Source organism: Musca autumnalis, unplaced genomic scaffold, assembly GCF_047663935.1.
Source record: "Musca autumnalis isolate F117 unplaced genomic scaffold, ASM4766393v1 scaffold_1, whole genome shotgun sequence".
NCBI classification, from domain to species: Eukaryota; Metazoa; Arthropoda; class Insecta; order Diptera; family Muscidae; genus Musca; species Musca autumnalis.
The window spans coordinates 262,088,849-262,115,969 of record NW_027411644.1 but is presented as its reverse complement, the minus strand read 5'-3'; the positions used below and the strand labels follow the sequence as shown (position 1 = coordinate 262,115,969).

The 27,121-nt window shown below is 35.3% G+C and overlaps 1 protein-coding gene across 1 annotated transcript; it reads right to left on the bottom strand.

Moving 5' to 3' along the window:
* Window positions 1-27,121, bottom strand: LOC141391232 (prolyl 4-hydroxylase subunit alpha-2-like). The gene is made up of 8 exons (XM_073964144.1): window positions 26,467-27,121; window positions 13,956-14,101; window positions 13,731-13,893; window positions 13,354-13,669; window positions 6,796-7,248; window positions 6,448-6,498; window positions 268-433; window positions 1-154 (listed from the first exon to the last, which is right to left on the bottom strand). The coding sequence occupies exons 1-8, from the start codon at window positions 26,676-26,678 to the stop codon at window positions 54-56; spliced, it is 1,608 nt and encodes a 535-aa protein (XP_073820245.1). The 5' UTR covers window positions 26,679-27,121; the 3' UTR covers window positions 1-53.

Sequence of the window (27,121 nt, the reverse complement as noted above, 5' to 3'; positions counted from 1 at the left end):
TTTTTATTTGTCTGTCTCTCGGTCTGTCTGTCCACTATCGACCATAGCAAATTTCATTTGACCATCATATACTCCCAAGAACTTTCGTCATCACGATATAGACCACATGGTCGTACGGCAAATTGTGTGCGGTCATGTGTCCAGACATTACCAACTGCAAAGATAGAAATAAAGAAGGGACATAGTTAAGCACATATAGAAGGATGTGTGCGTGTGTGTGTGTGACGCACTAAGTGTGAAATGAATGCTGTCTCTTTGTTTACTTACTCCACTTGGATCCTTTAAGAACGGGACAACCCGCATGTTTGGTACGATAATCACCATCCAATGAACGATGCAAGTTATACCAGAACAATACGCTACCTTTGGTCGGTTTAATGGCAATTTTCAAATAGGGGAATGCAGTGGCACCACCTTGTTCCACATCAGATAACTGTAATGTAAACAGGATGAAATTGTAAATCTGCAACTAAATTCTAAACGAGCAGTTAAAAATGATTTATTGCATTCAGGGAGTATTGCGTTGAATGTAGGCGCCGTTATGCAGGGTAGAGGGAGAGTTTGAATGTGGGTTTGGAAAAATATTGCATGGCCAACAATGGAAAGTGATTAAAGGCAATGTTGGCATGCATATGTGATCCAAAAAATTAGGTTATGACAAACAGTTTGTACTGATTGCGCTGTTTATTTTTAACAACAAATACAAATCCGATAAATGTGAGTAGATATTGTCAAGTCATCACAGAACTGTGGATGTTATAGATGGATGCGTATGAATGCGGAATTTTGGTCCAACTCTTCTTCTTTTTTATACACTAAGTTTGTTTTACCGTTTGTAACATATTGAAACACATTGGAAATGTCAATATAGGTCCATATTTTGGTGTAGGCTCCATATAACGGTACCTCCGAGTTTTCGGTATTTTTAAAGTTTTAGCAATTTTTTTACTAAAATACTAAATTTCTCAACCAAAAATTGTCAACATATGTCCATGCTTTTATATAGGCCTCATATAACGGTAGCCCACGATTTTAGTTATTTTAAAGATTTTAGATACAATTTCATAGAGGTTTTTACACTTCTCTGTCAAAAAATTTCAACATAGCATATAGGTCCTATAAGCGGCATTCTGAGATTGCGACATTCTGAGATTTTTATAACCTCAGCATTTATGCTAACGAGGGTATATACACTTTCATACGGGCAAAATGTGCCCATTGAAATAATGGTTTTAGACCCCAATCCGTTTCAGACAATTTTGAGTTGTCTGGCTTGCTCGAGCGCACAATAACTCTCGCACGGATCAACCGATTCGGTCCAAAATTCGGCTTTGGTAATATTTTGTCAAAACTTATTTTATGCTCGAAGATGGGCTATATCGTTCCACTCCTTCCTCCCGTACCTCAAACACAAAAGTTCGAAAAAATTGTGCGCACGTCCATACTTTGCACATCGTGAAATTTCTACCAGACTTAGATCAGGTTTCAACATGGACTCTATCCGGTACCTTCCACACAAATTTTCGGAAAAGTGCAGTTTGTAGTAGTTTGTAGTGCAGGTTTAGGAGTGATCTATCGATAGTATCGATTATTTTATAAAAATGTAATAGCGATAGATGGTTTTGTCTATCGACATTATCGGATTAAAAACTCCAAACCTAAAACCTATTGAAATAAATAGAAATGACACGGTTTTTCGGGTTTGTGGATGTAAGAAAGCAAGTCCGTAGTCACACGTATAAATTTTTCGGAAAAGTATATTGTATTTTTATTAAATAAAAGCAATTGCTTTTTCCGTGTATATTTCTGGGAATGCAAAATGTCAACAAAAACATATACATTTCCGATAATATCGATAGCCATCGATTTTTTGAGATGATATATCGAAAATATATAATGATGGGAATATCGATAGTTTGCCAGCTCTACGGTACAACTTTCATCAGGGCAAGTCCATACTTCCTGAGAAAATAGCTTGTAAGTTGCAAAAAACCCTATGACACCGTGTGTAGTGGTTGGAACGCAAGATAATTCTCGAATGGATCAACCGATTCGGTAGAAAATTTGACCTTTGTAATATTTTGTCCAACCTTAGTTTAAGTTCGAAGATAAGCCATATCGGTCCACTCCTTCAGGTACCTCCCCAAATGTACCTTCAAAAAGTACCTTCAAAAGGTACCTTCAAAAATGTTCGAACAAATTATGCGCACGATAACTCTTGAAGGGAGTGACCGATTTGGTCCAAACTTTACACATCCTAATATATCTACCAGATATAGATCAGGTTTGAATATGGACTATATTTGTCCACTCCTTTGGGTACCTCCCACACAAAATATCGGATAAGTTCAATTTAAGACCTGCTCCCGAATCACTTTGATTTTTGTTGAAGCAAGTTGCATTCGCTGCCACAATAACGTTTTTTCAGGGGCAAGTCCATGCTTCTTGAGAAAATAGACGGAATGTTGTAAAAACCCCCTATGGCACAATATGAAGTGGTTGGAGAGCACGATAACTCTCCATCTGATCAACCGATTTGTCCAAACTTAGTTTCAGTTCCAAGATGGACAATACGGGTCTACAACTCCCGGTACTTCCCCCCAACGTACATATTCCTTGAATGGGGCAACTACTTTGGTTCAAACTTTGGATCTCCTAATATTTTGTCACATCGATTTCTAAAATGACCCATATGGGTCCTCTACCTAGGGAAACTCTCCCACAAAAGTTCAACATTTGTGTCTAAGTGCAGTTTAGGGTATGTTCGAAGATCCTTTGGAAATGTATACCGATGCTATTCGTTGTGGTCCTGTTTACAGCCATATTATGTTTTCCGTGGACAAGTCCATGTTTCCTGGCATACTGGTCCAAAAGTTATACGATGACCCACTGAAATGACTAGTGGGCGTGATATCTATCGAAAAGATATGACTTCCAAAATAAGATCCACTTCCATAATGTCGGTCGATTCCTTCAAATACCTCCTCCGCAACACTTTTGAACTTCAATCCTAATCCACATTTTTGTCGGTAAGTTCAAATGTCCAAATAGGACCACAAAATCTCGATCTATCCGGAGATGAAAGTTTCAATTCACATACGCTGAGGGTATATCTCTGTCGGCAAAGCCGACTATATTTTCTTACGTGTTTAGCTACATTTTTTTATCGAAATAGGAACCTTATTATTGGATTTTAGTTCATAATATTTATGGTGGAGGGTATAAAAAATTCGTCTCGGCCGAACTTAACGATTTTTAAGTTGTATTTTGTTTAAGTTAGGCCATGTTCAGTAATATACCTTTTGCAGGGTTAACCTTCTTTATGAGGATTTATTTGAAATATAAGCAATGGAATTGACATTTGAAACCCAGTGGGTTTGTTAAATCCGGCTATATATAAACGTACTATTAGACAGAATTATAACGATCCGTAAATCTAATCTGTTTAGTTAACCCCCGTAGAAATTTTTAGAGCTTTTGGGTTATTACGTAGGAAAAATGGGTATGTCCACGAAAAATATTATACATCTGTTAAAGTACGCCTTCGGTAAAAATTTGAAAATGATTCTCCACTTTTGGGAGGGAGGTACTCGAAGGTGTTGTACAGAATTTCAGCTAAACTGCATACTGAATTCGTAAGTTGACGTCCACATAAGTCATTTTAGTTGCTGCTTTTTGGCCTTCTATAAAGACTCCCGATTGGTGGTCTAGAAAGATTCCCCTTTGGTGGTGTGGAAAGACTCCCTTCTGATCGTCTATTAACATTTCCTTCAGATCGTCTAAAAACAAAAACTGTAAACTTGGACGTCATAGATACACCCTTTTGGTCGTTTATTAGCAATACCTTCTGATCACAAGTAAAGCCCGCCTCCTCGTAGTCTATAAAGATGCTCCTCTGGTCGTCCATAAAGACACCCCTTTGGTGTCCTATAAAAAGCTTATAAAGATCTCCTTATGGAATATAGCGCAGGTCTCCTATATCCTATACATATTTGATATTGTATAAAAGAAGATTAGGAGTCTTCTGTAGAAATCTGTAGGAAATCGGGTTAGAGGTATTCTAAAGGAGAGAAGATCTGGTTATGGGCCTTTAATGGAATAGAAGATTTCGTTAGTGTTCGTTAGGGGTCTTCCATAGAATAAAATATGTCGTTAGGAGACTTCTATAGAATATAAGGTCTCATAAGGGGACTTCTATAGAAAAGAAGATCCCATTAGGGGTTTTGTAAGAAATAGGCGATCTCATTAGGTCTCTTCTATAGAATTAATGATCTCGTAAAATAGAAGACCTCATTATGAGCCTTTTATAGAATAAAAAATCTCGTCTATAAAATAGAAGATCTCGTCAGAGGTCTTTTAAAGAAGAGAAGATCTTTTCAGATTTCCTCCATAGAAGAGAGAAAGAGAGGCGTCTTCCAAGGAAAGAAGACCTCGTTATGAGCCTTCTATAGAATAGAAAATCTCGTCTATAAAAAGATTTTGTCAGGGGTCCTCCATAGAAAAGTAGATCTCGTTAGGAGTCTTCTTTAGTATAGGAGATCTCGTTAGGGGTCTTCTATATAATAGAAGATCTTGTCAGGGTTCCTCCATAGAATAGTAGATTTTGTTAGGATTCTTCTGTAGTATAGGATATATTGTTAGGGGTATTCTATAGAATAGAAGATCTTGCCAGGGTTCGTCCATAGAATAGTAGATCTCGTTAGGCGTATTCCAAGGAAAGAAGATCTCGTTTTCTATAGAATAGAAGACCTCGTTATGAGCCTTCTATAGAATAGAATATCTCGCCAGGTTTCTTCTATAGAATAGAAGATCTCGGCAGGGGTCTTCTATAGAATAAAATATCTGGACAGATGTCTTCTATAGAATAGAAGATCAGGGGTCTTCTATAGAACAGAAGATCAGGGGTCTTTTATAGAACAGAAGATCAGGGGTCTTCTATAGAAAAGAAGATCTCGGCAGGGGTCTTCTATAGAACAGAAGATCTCGGGGTCTTGTATAGGTAATAGAAAATCTCGTTAGGGGTATTCTGTGCTATTGTCTAGGAAAGAATGAACTTGAAACTTAAACAATTTTAATATGTTGCAAAAAATTTCAAAACTATCCGAAACAAGTTCTTAATTTCACTTTTGCGAAACATTTTGCAATTTTCTGTGAGAAAGTGTCCAAACGTGTGGATCAATGTAGTCCATATTCAAACCTATTTAGCGTATGTTTAGTAGAAACATTACGATGTGTGATGTGAGAGTTTTCCTGCGCACCAATTCAGCAAAAGATTTTGAACTGTTGTTGTGCAAGTACAAGAAGAAGTGGACCTATATGGCCCATCTTCGAACTTGATTTTAGTTTTGGCAACATATTACGAGGTGCAAAGTTTGGTTGATCCATTCGAGAGTTATCTAGACAGATGGACGGACAGGGCTAAATCTACTCCCGATTATGTGAAACGGATTTCGTTCAAACACACTTGGTTGGACCCCCATTATTTCAATGAGGCACATTTTTGATCGTATCAACGTGTATATACCCTCGTTACTCTAAGGGCTGAATGTATACAAATATACAAACTGCTATGTCTGATAACACTGTGACACAAAACGGAGGTGCAAATCTGGGGCAGAGACAATTCCTTTTGGGGATGAAAGCCCTTGGTGAGTATACTATTTCCTTTTGTGCATTTACCTGGTTTTTGTTCAGAAAGAGACTATATTTTGTTTTTTGTATATTCGTTATTTATTGGTTGTTCGAATATACAGAATATACAAAAACATAAAACATAGTTTTTTCTGAGCCAAACAGGGTAAATGTAAAAAATGACCATGAAAACGCGACAATATCGATAAGTTGTCCATGAGAACCTTGCCTAAAATTTTCTGAGCGACATTTTTGGCGGTTTTTTAAATAAAGGACATTGAAGGAAGCTAGTTAGAAATGCTCTACTAAAATAATCCTCATTCGGTTTGACTGAATACATGTCATCTCATAAATAAGCTAAACCAACAGATAACAAAGATGTAACGCTAATTTCAGATGCCTTACAGGGTCTTTGGCAGAAACATAATCACACCATAACTTGGAAGATCGACTCACGGCGGAACTGTTCTTCGAGATTCTTAATATACTCACCAAGGGCTTTCATCTCCAAAAGGAACTATCTTTGCCCCAAAATTTCGGTTCACACTGTAATACGTCTATCCTTTAAAGTTCAGAAAAATATTTTACAAAAAATGTATGGTTACTTACTATGAAAGTCACTGTACACACAATATTAAACTGATTTGACATTGTAATATAATGGCTTAACAGATTGCCTCTCTAAAACTCTATTGTGTGTAACACACGAAACACACTCATCACATACATACGTATATGTATGTACATTGACGCGTCCTTGTAACGTAATAACAATGATAAACAAGCACCTAGTTCATAGCTTTTCGTTTTACTCACATAGAAAATTGAGGTGGATATCCGATTGCTATACTCCTCCGTTACACCGGTCTATAAACATTTTCATCATCATAGTCAAGCCAGCAGGATACAGGATAATCATACATAGGTGATGGTAACATGAAAGAAAATAGATTTTTTGTTTAAATAAATATTTAAATTCATGATTTTGACTACCAATATCAAAAAATAGTCTTTACAGCTTGTCAACACTTTTATTGTGGAAATTATTACGTTTCCATCTAATACTCGTTCACCAAAAATCGTGCCAACATCATTAAACTTCACATGATGCCACCACAAAAAATTTTCATTTACCCTTTTCAAAGGACATTCATATAAACTTACCAAATAAAAGTCCACATGTGGTTCATAGTGACCCCCCAAACCATAGTTAGCCACTTGCAGCTCTTCACTGAATTGTGTTTCCAAACCGGTGGCATAATGTAAATCACGTAACAACTTCTCCGTATGTGGATGCAATGTATACTCTAGCCAGGCATTTTTCGATATACGATAATTACGTCTCTTCGAGCCACCACTGCTATCATCACGCACGGTGGAACGTTTCATATAAGGCATTGCGATTTCTTTAATTGTTGCTATTTGTTTATCCGTAACCATATCGTGCAACAGCATTACATAGGGATCTTCATTTATTTCTTCGATTTTAAATGGTGAAAGGACAAAGGCATTATCCACACCCCAATAGTAACGGCAGCGTAAATCACGTTCCTCAGCGGGGGTTCGAACGATTTCTTCACGGCATACCTTTTCGTAAAGTTTGAATTCTTGTGTGCGCTGTAAAATTAAGAAAATAATAATTAGAACAAATAAATGACATTGTGCAACATGAAAAAATATTTATAAAAAATTAAATTAAATTAAGAAAGAGGAGCTAAGAAATAGGAGATATGTACTTGTGTGGGCGTTTTGTCAGTTTAAGTCTGGAGGTAACCCTGACAAACATTTTTTCATCTATTGTCTCATAAAGGGCCTAAAGCTTCATTAAAAATCTTTATTTAATTGTTGCCTTATTAGGTAGGACGAAGGTCATTTATTTGTGAGAGATTTATTTAATTGAGCTATCATGAGTTTTGTATTGAAAATACAAAAGTCCTTAAACGTCAGAACTACGTAAAAGCGTAAAAGACAGTTTATGGTTAATATCGGATTTCGGTTATGATTTGTTTAGCAACGTAGACTCTTTCTATCTGCGTTCGTTCCTTTAAAGAGTGGTTCTTAACTATATAGAATTCTAATCTTATGAGAGGATTGCGCCATTTGACGCCACAGAGCTGTTAGACCACCATGATAGGAAGCATGGACTTGCCCACGAAAAATATAATATGGCTGTAAACAGGACAACAATGAGTATCTTCGGAAAACGTTTCGAAAGGATCCTAGAACAGACCTTAAATTGCACATTAGCACAAACTTTTGTGAGGAAGGTAAACACAGGTATTTTCCGATATAAACCCTCTTGAAACTTGATGTACGTTATGTTCAAAGTTTGGACCAATTTGTAGGGAGTACCTAAAGGAGAACAATGATATATCCCATCTTCGAATTTAAACTAAGTTTGTACAATATATTACGATATCTAAAGCTTGGATCATATCGGTTGATCTGTTTGTGGGTATAACAAGTAAAAATTAGTTAAGGTCGGATGGACCGAATGAGTTTTTGACAACACCCAGCAAAAAAATCCTTACTAAATAATGGGTTTTTATCGTGCTCATAATTACAAATTATTCCGAAAAAAAGTTTTTAAGTTTAGATTTGAAGGCTGATAAGTTGTTGATGCTTTGTATTTGACTTGGCAGCGAATTCCAAAGACGAATTGAACCAATGAAAAATTGTCATTTTGATGCCAATGGTACAATTTTACTACCTCTATTGGATCTGGCTAATTGCAGTCTGTCAAAAAGGTATTTCGGGTTTTGTTTGGTGATTATCTTATGTAAAAAATTAAAGCTTCCATATTAAGGAAAGAATTGAGACTCATACCGTAAAAGCAATTAGTAAATGAAGACACATGTTCGAATCTGCCGATACCGTAAGCATAACGTATGATGCTATTATATGTCACATTTAGTTTTCGTTTGCTCCTAGCGTCGGAGTCAGCAAACAGCTCGCAGCCATATGTCAGTCCGGGTACCAAAAATGTTTTTGGTATGTGCTGTGGAGGGTATGAGTGAGTTAACCACAAGGCACGTAACTTGGCATATGTTTGTCCAACTGCGACTTTTACATGATTATCCCAGCTAAGTTAGGAATTGAAAATTAATCCTACATTTTTGGCATTTGAAACCACATCAATTTTCTCTTGATTTAGTATTATTTCTACATTTTCAATGGACTTTTTTATTTTTGTGTATAAAAAGGCATTTGGACTTGTTAGGATTTAAGAGGAGACCATTAGCTTTGGTCCATTTGCAGATATTATCAAGGTCTTCAATTAATTTGCGAATACACTGACCAACATCATTCAAAGAGCTACTGATCTAGATTTGTACATCATCTGTGTACATGTGAATATTGCTGTGTACTAATTGGTGGGGAAGGTCGTTGGCATACAGGGTAAAGAGAAGTGGACCTACTATGTACCCTTGTGGTACTCCCACATTAACACTCAAAGGGTGAGATTTATTACATCCGGAGTAAATAGATTGTGATCGATCGGTAAGGTTCGACTTAATAAGTTTTGTCGACGCATTTGAGAAATTAAAAAATCTTCCAAGTTTGAAGCAGAGGTTGTTGTGATCGACTGTATCAAACGTTTTGGTCGAGTAGAACAAGAAAGCATATATTATTTTCATCTATTTCATATATAATTGATTCGGCAACATCCTCTAAAGCGCTTATACAGCTGTGATCAGCCCGGAATCCTGACTGAAGATTGGTTACCAAAGAATAACGGTGGAGAAACTCTGAAATTTGATTATATAAAATTTTCTCGAAAACTTTAGATAAGAACAGTAATATAGCTATGGGCCTATGGACTACAGGCCCATAGCTATATTACTGTTCTTATCTAAAGTTTTCGAGAAAATTTTATATAATCAAATTTCAGAGTTTGATTTGGGGACAGGTATGATCTTTACATGTTTCCATTGGATAGGATAGGTGCTAGTCGTAAGAATAGTATTAAAATGATGGGTAAGAAACGGCAGTAATGAGGGGAGAAGAATCCGTACGATCTTCGGATCAATTTCATCTGGACCGATTGCATTCGATTTGACCTTAGCAAAAATTTGTAGAACTTCATGAGAAGTAACATTTCTAAACTCCAAAATTCCTTTATTCAATGAAGGGAAATGGTTGTTATAGAATGAGGAGTCAACGCGAAGAGACGGTATCCACATCTCATCCACATCACCTTGAAACATAGAAGGAGCCTTTGAATTTCCTATACTTATGTCATTATTGACCTTTCCACTTGCTTTTGGAATCTATCGCAGAACTAAATCTATGTTTAGAACTGTTGATGTGGAAATTTGTTTTAATTTCAACACACTTCATATTTTTATTTTATTTTATTTAGTTCTATACGGGATTTGATCATGTGAACTTCTGATTTGTAGTCGAACACACTATACACTAGGCCACTCGTACGAACATTAAGAACATGCACGCAGAGAAAAAATATTTTTCGCTTTTGTTGGAACAACAATATCTATTTCTGTTCCAACAATTTATTTGTTTTGTTCAAGCTTGTAATTGCAAATCCAAAAATACAATCTTTTGCTCCAAACATAAAAAAAACAAAAACAACTTTCGAAATTCCGCAATATTGTAAAAATCATTGACAATACCGATGGTAGGAAATATCATAATCTAGAACTTTTACAAAAAACTATTGTCAGCCCAAAAAACCTGTTACTGAAATTTTTGATTTGATTGTACATATATAATTTTCATATACACTTTCCACATAACTTTAGTATAAATGTCACTTATAATATTATGAGTATTGACAAAAACAACACATGGACAGGTTTTGCCAGGTTTAACTAAAAATACAACAAAGCGAATGAAGAAGTAACTACACTACACCAAGCTCACCCACCCCAAAAATAAAGAATAAAGAGCACAAATAGGATTGAGAGGAAAGAACAAATTACGACCACTTCTTAGATTGTGTCACTTCTTAGTAAAAAAGTATCATCAGATATACCCTCAGCCTATGTGAATTGGAACTTTCATCTACGGACAGATCGAATGTATTTATGTTATTTTCAGAACTCTGAGGCACTTTTTGGACATTTGAACTTGCCGACAAAAATGAGGTTTAGGAGGATTGTTGGTGTACATACAAAAAAAAACAGAGATAAATAAAAATTCACCACAAATGTATTTTTTTCACCACGGCATCGAATACCGAGAGAAGAGAATAACATTGTTGAAGAAAAGAGTATAATATTGTTCAGTGGACAAAAACTATTGTTGGATATGACAAAACAATTGTTGTAGTTGACAACAACTATTTTTGGAGTCACTATACTACATACGGAATAACAAAATCTTTGCAATACATATTTTGTTCTTCGAATGTTGTTGGATCACTCATATTTTTTTCTTTGCGTGTGTACTGTTCTTTGTTTTTTAACAAAAAGTACCCGGACGATGGTGAGCGTTGAACACACAACCCTCGGATTTGTTGTCGGACACACAGCCCCTGTGCCACCGTACTCATAACGATTACATAATGACTAACGGATCCCATTTTTTATGGGTATTATAGCGAATTCGGTCTGAAAACTGAAAATTTTCTGTTAATAATTTTATTATCACTTCGAGGTTTCGAAGTGTCAAATTATTACTAATTCAGTCTGAAAATGTAGCTAAAAACGTCAAAATACCGTTATACCGTTATATGGGGGGCTATACCAAAACATAAACTGTGTTGGCAAGAAGTTTTGTGAATACTTGCAATCTCAAATGTCAAATTGCAGATACATAGTTCGGTCAAAAATGTAGCTAAAATTCTTAAAATACTTAAAATCCTGAGGTGCCGTTATATGAGTGCTACACCCAAACATGGACCTATGGTAACAAATTTAGGTAGAAATGTTTTATGTCTATTGGGAACCTCAAATGTCGAATTACAGGTAGTTCGATCAACAAATGTAGCCAAATATAGGGGCTATACCAAACCATGGGCCTATATTAACGATTTTTGGTGGATATGTTTTATGATCACTGGGAGCCTTATATGTGAAAGTACAGCTAGTTAGGATAAGAAAAACAGCATAAATCCTCAAATTTCCTAAAATCCGGAGGTAGCGTAATATGTTGACAATTTTTGGTTAGAAATTTCGTGACTGCAGGAAACCTCAAATGTCAAATTACGGGTAGTTCAGTCAAAAAAATGTAGCTATAACACTCAAAACACCGAAAGTCGGGAAGTACCGTCATATGGGGGCTATACCAAAACTTGGACCTATTTTGACAATTTGTTTACCACTCGGACCCTTAAATGTGAAATCACAGCTAGTTTGGGCAAAAATGCAGCTTAACTCCACAACTTGCACCTATGCTGACAATTTATATTAGAGAAATTTCATGACTTCAGGGAACCTCAAAAGTAAAATTAAGAGTATTTCAGTCAAAAAATATAGCTAAAACCTAAAATATAGCTAAAACCGAAAAATACCGTTAAAAGATAAATACTAAAGAATGGAAATCCCAATAATATGCATGAAAAAAGTAATTACAAATGTCTAAATATTCATATTCAGGACAATCATGAATATTATCCTCAGAATTTTCCTCACGGAAAATAATTTTAAAAATGTGAAATTCTTTTAAAATCAATATTTTGAAACTACTAGAATCACCTAATTAGGGAATATCCTCGCAAAATCGACAAAAATATTCCCTTTTTGGTCAAATGTAAATATTGAAATACAAAATTATGAAATTGGGGAAAGAGAACAAATTCCGCACGGAATTTATATTCCTGATTGCCCTGATTATGAAATATGTAGGGGGTGGAACGCTTACGCCATGTGGTGGGTTAATGTTAGGAATTTGTCAGGTTTAACACAAATACTTTATACCATGTACCTTTATCCCATATATCATGTTGTCTTAAACCGCACTTTTTCGAAACTATTTGAAATTTTATGTGAGAGGTACCCAAAGGAGTCTATATTCGATTACTTCTTTCGAGTGTTATTGTGCGCACCATTTTAGTGAAAATTTTCGAAACAATTATTATTAAGTGCGACCGTGGTGTAATGGCGGGTCTGCCCCTTACTCCCTGAATTATCAGGCCAGAAAACACCTCATTTCAACGGTAGTGTAATGTATGAGAAAATGCCTGATTATTTCAGTTCTGTAAAACTTTTCTTTCGGCTATAAAAGGTAGGTCCCATATCACTGAGCTAATATGATTTGGGGTGCTCTCATTGATATAAGAGAAGCCTCCCTTATCCCTTCTGGGATGTTTGTGGGATGTCGATGAGTCACATTTTAGTCGTTTGGAAGTGTATATACCTTGAACGTTGAGGCTATTAAAAGGACAATGCGACATACCACATAACATTTAAAAACGACTGATTCTTTTTAACATTTAATTTAATGTAGTTTATTTACTCATTGCCAATTGGGAAATCAGGTTTTTATCTAACTCTACGAACTATGGATTTGTCCGCCTGATCTAATATTAACCCTTTAAGCCAGAATTTATACGTTATGTGCCTCCGTCACCGATCCACAGTACCTGAAAACCATTTTAATTGATTGAAATAACTAGTGAGTATTCGTTTCAACATATTTCCACGTCCTTTTAAGGAGTAACTCATTTATATGTAAATAAAAAACCGACTGGCCATGTCACGGAATAGTGGTGCAAAATGGTCTGTCTCATATTTTTATTTTAATTCTCTAACCACTTACATGATACTCCTTCTCCTCTTCGTATGCTTCGGGTAATAAATACGTGTTATTATATATTTCCGATACGACTCTTAAACGCTGAGGATCTTTTACCACAACAGCACGTAAAACTTCTAAGGCACCATCTATATCACCAGTTTTCATTAGATTTTCACCTAATTTTTCCATAAAGTCTAATGTGGAGACGCTTGATGATCCCTCTTCCAGGCTATAACGTTTCATCGACTCATTTATCCAATCTTTGGTTTGATTAAATGCTCTAGCATTTACTAGTTGTTGGCCCAAAAGCAAACAATCCGTCCAGGACATTTCATTGCTGTGCAAAATACAAATTTATCAAATTATTTTATAGTAAAAAAGAATGGCTTCACACTTACCCATATTTAATGCCATTGAGTATACCCGATGCCACTTGACCCACATCCAAATTGTAAGTTTGTTGTAGACGCACCAAGGCTAATGCAGATTCTTCGAAATCTACTTTATTGGGGAAATGTAATTGGCTCTTCTTTGTCTTCCATTCTTTAAGTTGTTCATTGTCTGTTTTTGTATGAAATGAGTTGTTACAAATCAATACTCTTTGTTTTAATTCAATTTCGTACCTTTGACCTTTTCGAAGTGCTCTTCATATTTATGCCAATCATAGAATAACCTTTTAATTAACCGATATGCATTCACAGGATTGGTTAGGTAATTTTCAATGTTGATTGATGCGGTTTTGTGTTCTGCTTCAATTTTTAATATTTCTCTGGAAATTAAATTTTAAAGATTATAAAGAAATTTATAGCAAATTATAAAGCTTCGAAAGTGAAACCAACAGTAATTCGTATTATTCGAATGTTTGTTTAATATTTAGAATAAAATTGAGTATTACGTTTTAATAACATTTTAAATGAATTTTTTTAATTTTCAGTAAGAGTAATTTTTATCTTCACTGCATAAAAATGATTTTACTTATAACTGTAAGTGAAAATCTTATAGATGTGAAAAAAAAAAAACAAATAAAAAAAATTTTCGGCTGTGCCGCCAGAGATATACCCTCAGCTTATCGAATTGATAATTGGCTACGCTACCGAACTCCTTTTTCCCAATAATTATGTATTAGGGGGTTTTCAGATTTTGTGCATGGTAGAACAATAAAAGGTAAGAGCAATACTGAACTGGGCTGTAATGTTAGTGTAAAATTCTATACGAAATTTTATATATTTACATATTTCTATGTATTCATCAGAAAAAAAACTATTTCCCATAAAGACTTCTTCATATCAATGAACCTCATCATAGTCCGAACGATGCACTATGTCGCGAGTTCATATTAACTGTGGCCAAAAATAGAAGGCGTTGTCGTAGGTGCATCAATTTTGGTACACGTACCTATTATTGACTTACAATCTTCAGGACAAAAATTTGGGTTGGTCGGTCCACGTTTTGATATAGCCCCCATAGAACCGTACCTCCCGATTTTCGGTATTTTGAATGTTTAAGACACAATGACCAACCGAAAGTATTCAAATTTTGTGGTTAGTCTTCGGCAGAGGTATCAAACATTCCAACAGAGAATTGTGGGCTTAGGTCCACGTTTTGATATAGCTCCCATATAACGGTACCTCCCGATTATCGGTATTTTGAAGATTTTAGCCTCATTATTACACCGAAATTGCTGAAATTTGGTATTTAGTCTTCGCAGGGGGCATTATACCTTCACCATGAAATTTGTCTGCATAGGTCCACGCCTTCATATAGCCCCCATAGGACGGTACCTCCCGATTTTCGGTATTTTGGAGGTTTTAGCCTGCTTATCACACCGAAATGGCTGAAAATTGGTATTAAGTCTCCGTTGGGGGACTTATAGCCTTCCACCAGAAATATGTCGGTATAGGTCCTCGTCTTCCTATAGCCCCCATAGAACCGTGCCTCCTCATTTTCGGTGTTTTGAGTGTTGTGGCCTCAATATCCACCCGATATGACTGAAATTTGGTGTTTAGTCTTCATATTGTTTGTGAGCATATGGAATATATCAAACTCTTGTCTTTATATATGAGAAATTTCCTTTAAAAAAATTTTTGACCGATTAGTGGTCAAAAAACGGTCAATTTTTTGTAAAAAATCGAATTTTGATTTTCGCTGTTCACAATTTTTTTAAAAATTTATATTTTTAAAAATTCTCTCGTTTTAAAGCAAGGCTATTAGGTACTTAATAAGCCCACAAAAATATATGATGATCGGTTCATTCGTTTTCGGGCTATAGCCAACACCGCAAAACGATTTGTTAAAAAAGGGGGTATCCTCTCAGTGAGGTGGTCGCTGAAAAAGAGAAGTGACACATTCGTCTGCAAACCTCTGCAGCTGGGACCTTTATATATTTGAAGTACTCACTTTTTACTACTCATACAGCAAAAAATATCGATATACACTTTTATACAATTTTTTTCCCACTCCACTCAATTTAAAATTTGCTTCAGAAAATTAATAAACTTAGTAATACATGTTTGGGTAAATGTAAACACCATATGATTAATATTTACATGCAAACAAAGGTGTAGCCAAGTTTATTACATCCCAAGAGAACATAGGAACAATTTTTGCAGCGACCGTTACTTTTAAATTTTAAATATTAACGCATAATATAATTTATTAATTTTAGAAAAAAACACACAAAAATACGTATTAACTAAAATTGTCGGATTTAAATCCTCATATAGCAAAAACTACTTCACGTATCAGTACCAAAATTCAGATTCTTCTTAATTAATATGTTTTCTATCACTCCCCATCAATAAATTTGTTCAACGAAGTATTTAGTTTTTACCATTTTTGGCCACGGTCGTGACACTGTGCGATGTGCCGCACACTAAAACACCATTTACAGAGGCGATACAACAGTGATATTTTGTTAAATTTAAAAAAAAATAAAGCCCTAATAAACATGCGCTTTTTGATTTCAAAAAAAAAAAAAAAAAAGTTTAAAACAGCTGCTCCTTTTTCAATGAATTTTTAGCGACCCCAAACATTTTTGCAATAATTCTACTTTCTGTGACAAATTATCCATTTACTGGAATGATGTGGATACTTTCAAATTGAAAATGTAACGAATTTTCACTCATGTTTTTCAAAATATTCAAAAAAACGTGAAAAAATATTAGTTTTATAAATTGCAATAATTGATAGACATTTCCTTGTTTTGTTTACATGTACAGTTGACACTAAGATTACAAACAAAAACAAATTCCAATGTGGTTGTTGTTTCTTGTATTTGTTGTAGTATTTACTTTACCTTGTTTTTGTTCTACCATGGATTTTGTGGCCCTTTGTTGACGTATGAACCTTGCCGATAAAAATATGTATATTTGGATTAATGTTCAAAAGTGTTGCAGAGGAGGTTCCTGAAGGAATGCATCGGCACAGTCCACTTTGAAAGCATGTACTTTCCTACGAAAAACATAATATCGATGTAAACAGGACCACAAAGAGTAATATCGGTATACATTTCCAAAAGACCTTTGAACATACCCTAAACTGTACTGAAAGAAAAATGTTGAATTTTTGTGGGGGGTACCCTAAGGAGTGAACCGATATAGTCCATATTCGTACTTTATCTCAGATTCGCAGAAATATTACGACGTGCAGAGTGCGCATCATTTTAGGGATAAGTCGTAAACCTTTGTAGGGAAGGTACCTGAAAAAGTGGACCGATATGGCTCATCTTCGCACTTAAATTAGGTTTGGACAAAATATTACGAAGGTCAAATTTTGGTTCATCCGTTTGAGAGTTCTCGTGCGTTTCAACTACTGCACTTGATGCCATGGAGGGGGCCATTTTCTGAAAAACTATGCACTTGCTCCTGAAAAAACGTGTACCGTTGTAATGGCGGCAGCGAATACAAGTGGTTGCGAAACGAATCAAAGCGATTTGAGATCAGCTGTTAAACATCCCTTTTCCGAAATTGTATGAGGGAGGTACTTGAATGAGTGGTCGTATAAGATAGTTCGTTGTGCAATGTATGGAGGTACCGGAAGGTGTTGTCAGATTTGTCGAAAAATCTGATAATCAATGCGCCAGTTACCGTGCTCGTCAGCCGATTTAGTTGCTGCTGATGGGGTTTATATAAATTTATGGGCCAGTATCTTAGTAATTGTTCCCTGCAGCAAAAAAAAAAAATCAAACTTGTCCGATACGTTTCCTTTAACTGCACTTTTGCGAAAAATTTTTATACCCAGCAAAAATACTCATTACAAAACCCCCTACTAACCCGATATAAGTACCCAGCAAAAAGTTTCCCTCCAAAGAGGCAGTTAAATCATATGTACAAGTGATTTGGAAGTGCATCAAATTATGCATTTTCACTCATTCTTTTTTCAAGAGCGTGACCCCGGAAAGAGGCACTTCATTAGCACTGCATTTTAAATGACCCTATTTACACTGCATTTTAACATTCTAACAGAACAAATAAAACGCGTTTATTATTTGTGTAAAATAAAAATATTAAGAACTTTATTACATTAACACAAATTATGAAAATTCTCCATTGAATTTAATCGCAACCATGCGTGTTTCTTCCGCTCTCTATTTAATCTCTATGTAATCCAAGCTGAACTGTTTTGCTTCATCTGCTAAATAGGTTTGTATATTGTCATCACCAGTTAAGATTTCGACATGTACTCCAATACTCCATTAGAAAATGTTCTTGACGATAACTCTCGAACGGATCAACCGATTCGAACCAAATTTTGGGTATAGTAATAACGATAACTCTTGAAGGGAGTAACCGATTCGGTCCGCACTTTGCACATCGTGAAATTCTACCAGACATAGATGAATTACCAATCGGCCCACTACTTCGGGTACCTCCCACACAAAATTTCGGAACAGTTTAGTTTATGAGCTGCTCTCCGATCGCTTTGATTTTTGTTATAACAAATTGTATTCATTGCCTCCCTTACGACGCACAGTGTTGCGGCTTCCATACAAAAGTGGACAAAAATAGAAGGAATTGACCTAGGTTGATGAATTTTTGTACAAGTACTTATAAGCGCATAAGAATGAAAATTTTAAACTTTGGTCCATATCGGTTCAGATTTGGATATAGCCCCCATATATATCTTTCCCCGATTTTGATATAACTCGGTCAATATTAATCGAATAGCCTTCAAATTTTATACGTGATATTTTCTTAGGCCCCCGAATATATTCACCGATTTTCGTAAAAATCGGTTCAGATTTGGATATAGTCCCCCTATATATATCTTCCCCCGATTTTGCTATAAATCGGCACATTTTTGAAAAAAAGCCTTCAAATATAACATGGGATGTTTTCTGAAGCCCTTTTTCAGTTTCACCGATTTTGACAAAAATCGGTTTTGATTTGGATATTGCTCTCATATATATTTTCGCCCGACTTTATGTATTCCATGCACTTAATACGCAATGTATGTGAGATATTGATTGAATTAGGAAAATATGACGTAATTATCGGTAATTGAGTGACATCGGGCGAAATTATACTTGGAAGCCATATTCAAACCTGAACCGATATGGACCAAAGTTGATATTTTTCATCCCTGTGCCCTCATAAGCACTTGTACAAACATTCATCAATCAAGGTCAACGGTAAAACTGAACAGGGGCCTGAGGAACATCCCATGTTAAATTTGAAGGCTATTCAACAAAAATTGAGCGAATTATAGCAAAATCGGGAAAAGATATATATGGGGGCTATATCCAAATCTGAACCGATATAAGTCAGAAGGTTGCAGGGATCAGCAGAATGTTTTTACACATTTCAATTCAGAAGAGATCTCCAATTAACGGAAATCAAGAGCCAAGGTGGCAATAGGTGACAATCAAAAGATATACTCTACGAAATATTAAGAATTTATTTTTCTTATCAAATTTAAATGTTTAATAAATTTTATAGCCCACCAATCAAATCCCCATCCAAAGCTTTTAATATTATTAACAATCTTTTCAGAACGTGTTATTTAAAATGTCATGTAATTTTCATATGGTTATCGCTTTAGATTACCTGGCAAATATTTTTCATATTTAAAGAGGTATAACTTCATTATGGATGCACATATCGACAAAATTCTTTCAGATTCGTTGTATCGGATGTGTTTACTGTAAAAAAAAACATAAACATATGTAAAAGTTAACATCACATTTTTTTGATTTTTGTCCACGCGGCAACACTGTGCGACGGTACAAGTCTCATCTGGGCTAGTCCATACATCCTGTGAAAATAGCCCGAAAGTTGTAAAAATCCCTATGGCACCATGTGTAATGACTGGAGTGCACTATAGCACTACAACTGATCAACCGAGTTGGTCTAAAATTTGTCGATCGTAATGTTTTGTCCAAACTTAGTATAAGTTCGAAGATGGATAATATCGGTCCACTGCTTCGGGAGTTAAAATGTTTTCAAAAATTGTGTGCACGATAACTTTTGAAGTGAGTAACCGATTTGGTCTATACTTTGCACATCGTGAAATAGATGAGGTTCCAATACGGACTCTATTGGTCCACTCCTTCGGGTACCTCCCACACAACATTTCGGATAAGTTCAGTTTAAGACCTCCTCTCGGATCGCTTTGATTTTTGTTGTGACAACTTGTATTCACTGCCCCCTTACGATGGTACAAGTTTTTTTCAGGGGCAAGTCCATACTTCCTGAGAAAATAGCCCGAAAGTTGTAAAAATCCCTATGGAACCATGTGTGTGGTGCAGATCTTTTGGAAAATTATACCGATGCTTCCCCTTATAGTCATGTTTAGAGCGATATTATGTTTTTCGTGGCCAAGGTTATGCTTCCTGGCATATTGGTCTAGAAGATACCAAGTTCAAATGTCCAAAAGATCCACACAATTCTGAAGCCCCCCTAAATATATAATTTTGGGAAAAAGCATTTTGGTTTTGTAGCCAGTATTCGATCTGTCCCTACACGCAGAAAAAATTATGTTAGAAATATGTTTGGATCCAAACAAATATATGTTTGGGACCGGTTGCATATATTTGTAACATATCTCAATTTGATATGTTTGGGTAAAACATATTTTTTATGTTAGAACATCTTTTTCATGGGTGGAGAGAGGATGTTTGTCAACGAGAGTAAAAACAGTGCTCTCGCGGCTGCGGAATGCTGTTTTATAATAAAGAGTTGTGTGTATTGTATAACACTATGCAACACTGAAAATGCAAACAACTTCTAGTATGTATTTTTTGAAAGTACATATTTAGACTACAAAAACCCTAGTTGGGTTTTGTCCTGCCAGATCCAATTCGGATTTTATGGCCTAATCTAAACCGGCCCAAATCTACACTTTTTTGCATTTATCATACCTTTATCTCAGAAACGAATAGGAATTTGGCCTTGCTGTCTTTAGAAATATTGTAGCCCTAAACTAGTAGAACGTATCTTTTGAAGAAACCACATAAGAAAAACTACATCTAGGGGATCAAAATCAATAAAATATAGAAAATTTTACATATTTGCTGAAATTATTGTCAGTATCGGCTAAACTATTGGGAGTTGAACCAAGTAACCTTTTGCAAAAATCTTCTAAATAAAGTTCTCAACAATTCTTTAGAACATTCTGAAACTCTAAAATTCTTACATCATATTGTTTTAGCGGTATTTCGCATCATATCTTTTATAACACGTATTTCAAACATAGTTCACACCAACAGTTTATTCTCGCATTTCGGATTTCACAACATTATTGACATTTTTATTAAATCGTCGTTGAAAATGTACTGAAAACAACGGGATAGAGGCATTTTACAACAATGACATGTTCTGAAGAGTTGTGTATTACATTCCAGGGAATATTTTTCCAAAGGAAAATATTCAGAAAAAATTAACGGTTTGGGAGATACGGTGCGAAATGTATAAAAATTGTGGTATTTTTGCATATAGTTTGAAATTTGAGGCAATAAATGTAGTTTTTCGAGTTCATTATTTCTCTAAATATTGTATTCTTGTCCTTATCTACAAATTTGCTTCAGAGGTCAGAAGAAGATTCGCATTGGTTTCAGAGATATAGCCCCGAATTTCTTTAAAAACTCAATATTTAACCATGTTTAGATGGGGCCATAAAACCCGAGCTGGATCTGACACAACAAAACGCAACTAGGGTTTCTTGTCGTTTGGGTCTGTACTTTCAAAAAATCCTCAGTTCAAATTGTTTGCACAAGATCACCTTAAAAATGTTGCACAGTGTAATAGAAGACATAGAAGCGAAGAAGAGGGCTTTGGTGCTTTGATGGCGTGTATGCGTCAAACTCGTGTGTTTCTTGTTTTGTTGTTGTTAACCAACGTAGCAGGCGAAGAGGATAAGAAGAAATGGTATGAATTATTTTGTTTTTTTTTTCTTCAGTGTTTTAGTTGCCTCGCGGCTGCGGAATGCTGTTTTATAATAAAGAGTTGTGTGTATTGTATAACACTATGCAACACTGAAAATGCAAACAACTTCTAGTATGTATTTTTTGAAAGTACATATTTAGACTACAAAAACCCTAGTTGGGTTTTGTCCTGCCAGATCCAATTCGGATTTTATGGCCTAATCTAAACCGGCCCAAATCTACACTTTTTTGCATTTATCATACCTTTATCTCAGAAACGAATAGGAATTTGGCCTTGCTGTCTTTAGAAATATTGTAGCCCTAAACTAGTAGAACGTATCTTTTGAAGAAACCACATAAGAAAAACTACATCTAGGGGATCAAAATCAATAAAATATAGAAAATTTTACATATTTGCTGAAATTATTGTCAGTATCGGCTAAACTATTGGGAGTTGAACCAAGTAACCTTTTGCAAAAATCTTCTAAATAAAGTTCTCAACAATTCTTTAGAACATTCTGAAACTCTAAAATTCTTACATCATATTGTTTTAGCGGTATTTCGCATCATATCTTTTATAACACGTATTTCAAACATAGTTCACACCAACAGTTTATTCTCGCATTTCGGATTTCACAACATTATTGACATTTTTATTAAATCGTCGTTGAAAATGTACTGAAAACAACGGGATAGAGGCATTTTACAACAATGACATGTTCTGAAGAGTTGTGTATTACATTCCAGGGAATATTTTTCCAAAGAAAAAAATTCAGAAAAAATTAACGGTTTGGGAGATACGGTGCGAAATGTATAAAAATTGTGGTATTTTTGCATATAGTTTGAAATTTGAGGCAATAAATGTAGTTTTTCGAGTTCATTATTTCTCCAAATATTGTATTCTTGTCCTTATCTACAAATTTGCTTCAGAGGTCAGAAGAAGATTCGCATTGGTTTCAGAGATATAGCCCCGAATTTCTTTAAAAACTCAATATTTAACCATGTTTAGATGGGGCCATAAAACCCGAGCTGGATCTGACACAACAAAACGCAACTAGGGTTTCTTGTCGTTTGGGTCTGTACTTTCAAAAAATCCTCAGTTCAAATTGTTTGCACAAGATCACCTTAAAAATGTTGCACAGTGTAATAGAAGACATAGAAGCGAAGAAGGGGGCTTTGGTGTTTGATGGCGTGTATGCGTCAAACTCGTGTGTTTCTTGTTTTGTTGTTGTTAACCAACGTAGCAGGCGAAGAGGATAAGAAGAAATGGTATGAATTATTTTGTTTTTTTTTTTTCTTCAGTGTTTTAGTTGCCAGCGTAGCGTCAAGACAGTAAAGTGAGTGATTAAATCAGTGTTTTGTGTTTTCTTAAAGAAATTGTGTTTTTATTAAATTAAATGCCCAATACATTATATAATTGAATCGAAAAGTTGAATGGAATTATTTTATTGGACAAGGAAGAAATCGCATTTAATATTGGTAATTACATACATATGTATATTTGAAATATTATATATCCATATTTACTTATTACATAATCATTTGATTCCAGATGCCGATTCCCCACTGATGATGTCAACTTTGAGTAAATTTGGTTTTATTTCACAACTAAGGAGAAGCGTTCAACTACGTTTCTATATACTTTTCTTTTTAAAAGTGTGACTATTTACAAATTATTTCAATCAGTTTTTCTTTTATTAAAGTGTGTTATAATAATTAATAATAATTGTTCCACAAACATCCCAGGCGGGACAGGGGAGACTTCTCTCATATCAATGAGTGCACCCCGATTCATATTAGCTCAATGATATGGGACCTACTGTTTATCGCCGAGTCCGAACGGCGTGTCTAAGACACCACTTGTAGAGAAGTTTTACAAGGCTGAAATACTCAGGAAATGTCGCCAACATTACTGAGGGGTATTTTGCCACCGTTGAAAAGTGTTTGATGTTGACTGGCCGGGGAATCGAACCCACGACCTTTAGCGTGCAAGGCGGGTGTGCATACCATTGCACCACGGTGGCACCCAAAAAGTGTGTTATGTATTTCTTTGAAATTTTGTATGTACCTATGTGTATGTTGTGGTGCCTTTCAATTTGTATTTGTTTGCACCCAAACATTTAAATTGTTTGCACCCAAACATATAAATTGTTTGCACCCAAACATAAATTTGTTTGCACCCAAACATAAATTTGTTTGCACCCAAGCATATAATTTGTTTGCAGAACCCAAACATATGTTATGTTTGGGCCTGTTGCAAACATATATTTGTTTGCTGCAAAATATGTTTGGGACATATGTTAGAGAGGCCGTTTTTTTCTGCGTGTAGATGAAAGTATTCGTATAGGCTGAGGGTATATTTCTGTCGGCAAATTCTACTGATACTTTGTTACTTGTTATACACTACACCACTATGTGCGGAGGGTATTATAAGTTGGTTTTGGCTTCTCCGCTTCTACAAGGGTATATCACAAGCAAAACCTGTTAATGAATGTAGAAAATATCACCTTTCTAACGGTTGACGAAGGTGGTTAAACAACAAGTATATCGCAATAGTCGCTAATGAAACCCAACTTTTCATTTTTGCGATTTTAATTATAATGACGAATATCTCAGCTTTGGTTGGGGACTTTCCAAAAACAAAGCCTAAATATAAAAGTAGAAAATTCCATCTTTGCAATGAATGTGGCCAAATAACGGAGATATGACAATAGTCGGTCCCATTTTTCCATTGTTTTAGTCACTCTACACGTTGCAATTTTGATCGGATCATCACCAAATTTTGGGGGTTAATGGTGGTCCCAGGGTTTGGTGATGGTCGGATGATATACAGGATCGGAATGGTAAAAAAACGTATGTGAAGAAAATTCAACGTTTTATTCTTATGCGAATATCTCCGCTTCTAGTAAGAGTATTCAAAAAGGAAAGCCCATAAATGGAAGAAGAAAAGTTCTCTGTTACATGGATGCAAACTAGGTAGGTGTAGGTAGGTGGTCAACAGACGGAGACATGGGCATAGCCAGGTATATGTAGGGGGCAGCTGTGAAAAATGTGAGGAATTGGAGTCCCTTTTCACGACTCCGTTGAACTGCATCCGAATGTTGTTAAAATATGACAAATGGATCCCAGCAAAATTTGAAGGAAGGTGTTCCATGTGATGACGTGATTTCATGGCATCTTTTGCATTGGTTCAAACGAAGTCGTGAAAGATCCGATCTTTGCATTAGCATTTGAACCAATGCAAAGGAAGTCATGAAAGATCCGATCTTTTCATCAGCATTTGAACCCACGCAAAGGAAGTCGTGAAAGATCCGATCTTTTCATCAGCATTTAAACCCATTTCATCGATCCAATAGAGATGAATTTTGTGTTTTTATTTATACAAATTTTTCTAAATATATGTATAAGATTAATTATTTACAATAGGATTGATGTTGTCGGAGACTCGAAATCACAACCAACGTTGTTAAAACTCTCGTCGTAATGATAATGTCATTGCAAAGGGTTGGTGAAAATGACATGCCAAAGCATTGGTGGAAATGACATGCCAAAGCATTGGTGAAAATGACATGTCCAAGCATTGGTGTAAATGACATGCTTTGGATCCAAAAATGAATAGCATCTTTTGGGGTCCACGCTCCTATAAAATTCATCGATGAAGATGCTAAAAAGATTACATGCCAGATCACTTTCACCCATGATTGAACGGCATCTTTGGCGTCGAACATTTTGCTGGGATGTTATTCTTTGGATTGCATCCAAATGCGGGTAAAATGTCAGGAATGGAGTGCCTTTTTCACGACTCCGTTTGAAGTGCATCCAGATGTTATTAAACTGTGAGGAAATGGAGTCCCTTCTTCACGACTCCGTTGAACTGCATTCAGATGCTGTTTAAATATGATTCTTTGGATTGCATCCAAATACGTTTATAATGTGAGGAATGTAGTGCCTTTTTCACGACTCCGTTTGAAGTACATCTAGATGCTGGTAAAATGTGAGGAATTGGAGTCCCTTCTTCACGACTCCGTTGAACTGCATCCGGATGTTGTTAAAATGTGACAAATGGATGTGATTCTTTGGATTGGATTTGGAAATGGAATGGAGTGTCTTTTTCACGACTCCGTTTTAACTGCACCAAACATGCCGTGAAAGAACTAGTCCACATTGCACTACTTCCAATTTATTTTGCTGGGTATATATTTCTTGGCCACTTAAATAAGATGTTAAATAAGTAGTACAGCTATCTACTTATTTAAGTGTTTTGAGGACCAACAGTAAGCGATTTGTATAGTTTTTACAAAATTTGTTGCCATAAATGAAAAGTTAATATGAAGTTTTTTTTTTTTAAAAATTTTGGTTTTTGCAATTCTTTAGTTGTCTAACTGTATGTTTTTTTTTTAACAAAACTGGACACAAGCAAAAGTACAAGTTAAAACTATATATTCATATCACAAATGAAGCACTAATTCAAGTTTTATTTATTGGTCAAAAAAGTGGCTAGATATATCCGTGATAACTTTGAATATTATAGTATTGTTTAACGATATGATTTTGATTTGAATATTTTTTGTTGGCTGTGTTTTTGTATTAAATCGTTTTATAAATTTGTTTTAATATTAACATTATAAATTAATTAATGATATATTTCCTCTAGCATAGTTATTTATTGAATATTTATGATCGTATTTATTATTTAGTATATTTCACTTTTTTCACTGGCTATAATAAAATTTTATTAAATTGAAAGCTTTTTACTTTTTATAGCAATCACTTACTTTTCCAACACTTCAATATTGTGCTTTGTTGTTGCAATGTAATTTTTTAAATCTGTTAATAAAACTTGTTCCGTTTTAAGAAGTTTTTCCAATCCCGCAACAGATGAATAATAATCGACATCATCATCACTTGACAGAACCGGGGTGCAACACCAAACCAACGCACAAAAAACTAAAGTACAAAGAAATCTTCCGCTGGGTTCCAAAATCATTTTCAAATTCACTTCACCTTTTTTTCTTGTTTGTTCTGACTATCAAATCTTGGCACTTTGATGACACTGACAATGCTAATGATGGACACACTGATCTAATACTGTTAGCTGTGTTGTCACAACAGAACAACAGCGACTACGACACAATGTTTCTTTTCATTTGCCGGTTTTTCTTTTTCTTTATGCTTGGCTACATCCGACTTGATTTCATCTGTTTGGATTAATTAGAAATGCTGCTGATGTTTAACGCTCGAACAGTCAACAACGTGTGACGGTAGTAAAGGCAAAACGAAACGAGATTGGTAGCTTTTTTTAATGAATTTTCAAAAGGTAAACGGCAAATAAATTTTTTGCGAATCGTCTTCTGAGCTATAAAACATCGCTTTAGCTTTGGCGCTGTCTTGCTGGCTGTCGACTGTTTAGAGTTTAATAATCAACTAAGT

Bases quoted from the DNA above. Each gene is read 5' to 3' on its own strand.
- LOC141391232 (XM_073964144.1), bottom strand. From the start codon at position 26,678: ATGATTTTGGAACCCAGCGGAAGATTTCTTTGTACTTTAGTTTTTTGT. The intron at 7,249-13,353 runs GTAAGTGGTTAG...TTAATTTTACAG, and splicing joins AAGAGGAGAAGGAGTATCAT to CGCACACAAGAATTCAAACT. The intron at 6,499-6,795 runs GTAAGTTTATAT...AAATGTTTATAG, and splicing joins CACATGTGGACTTTTATTTG to ACCGGTGTAACGGAGGAGTA.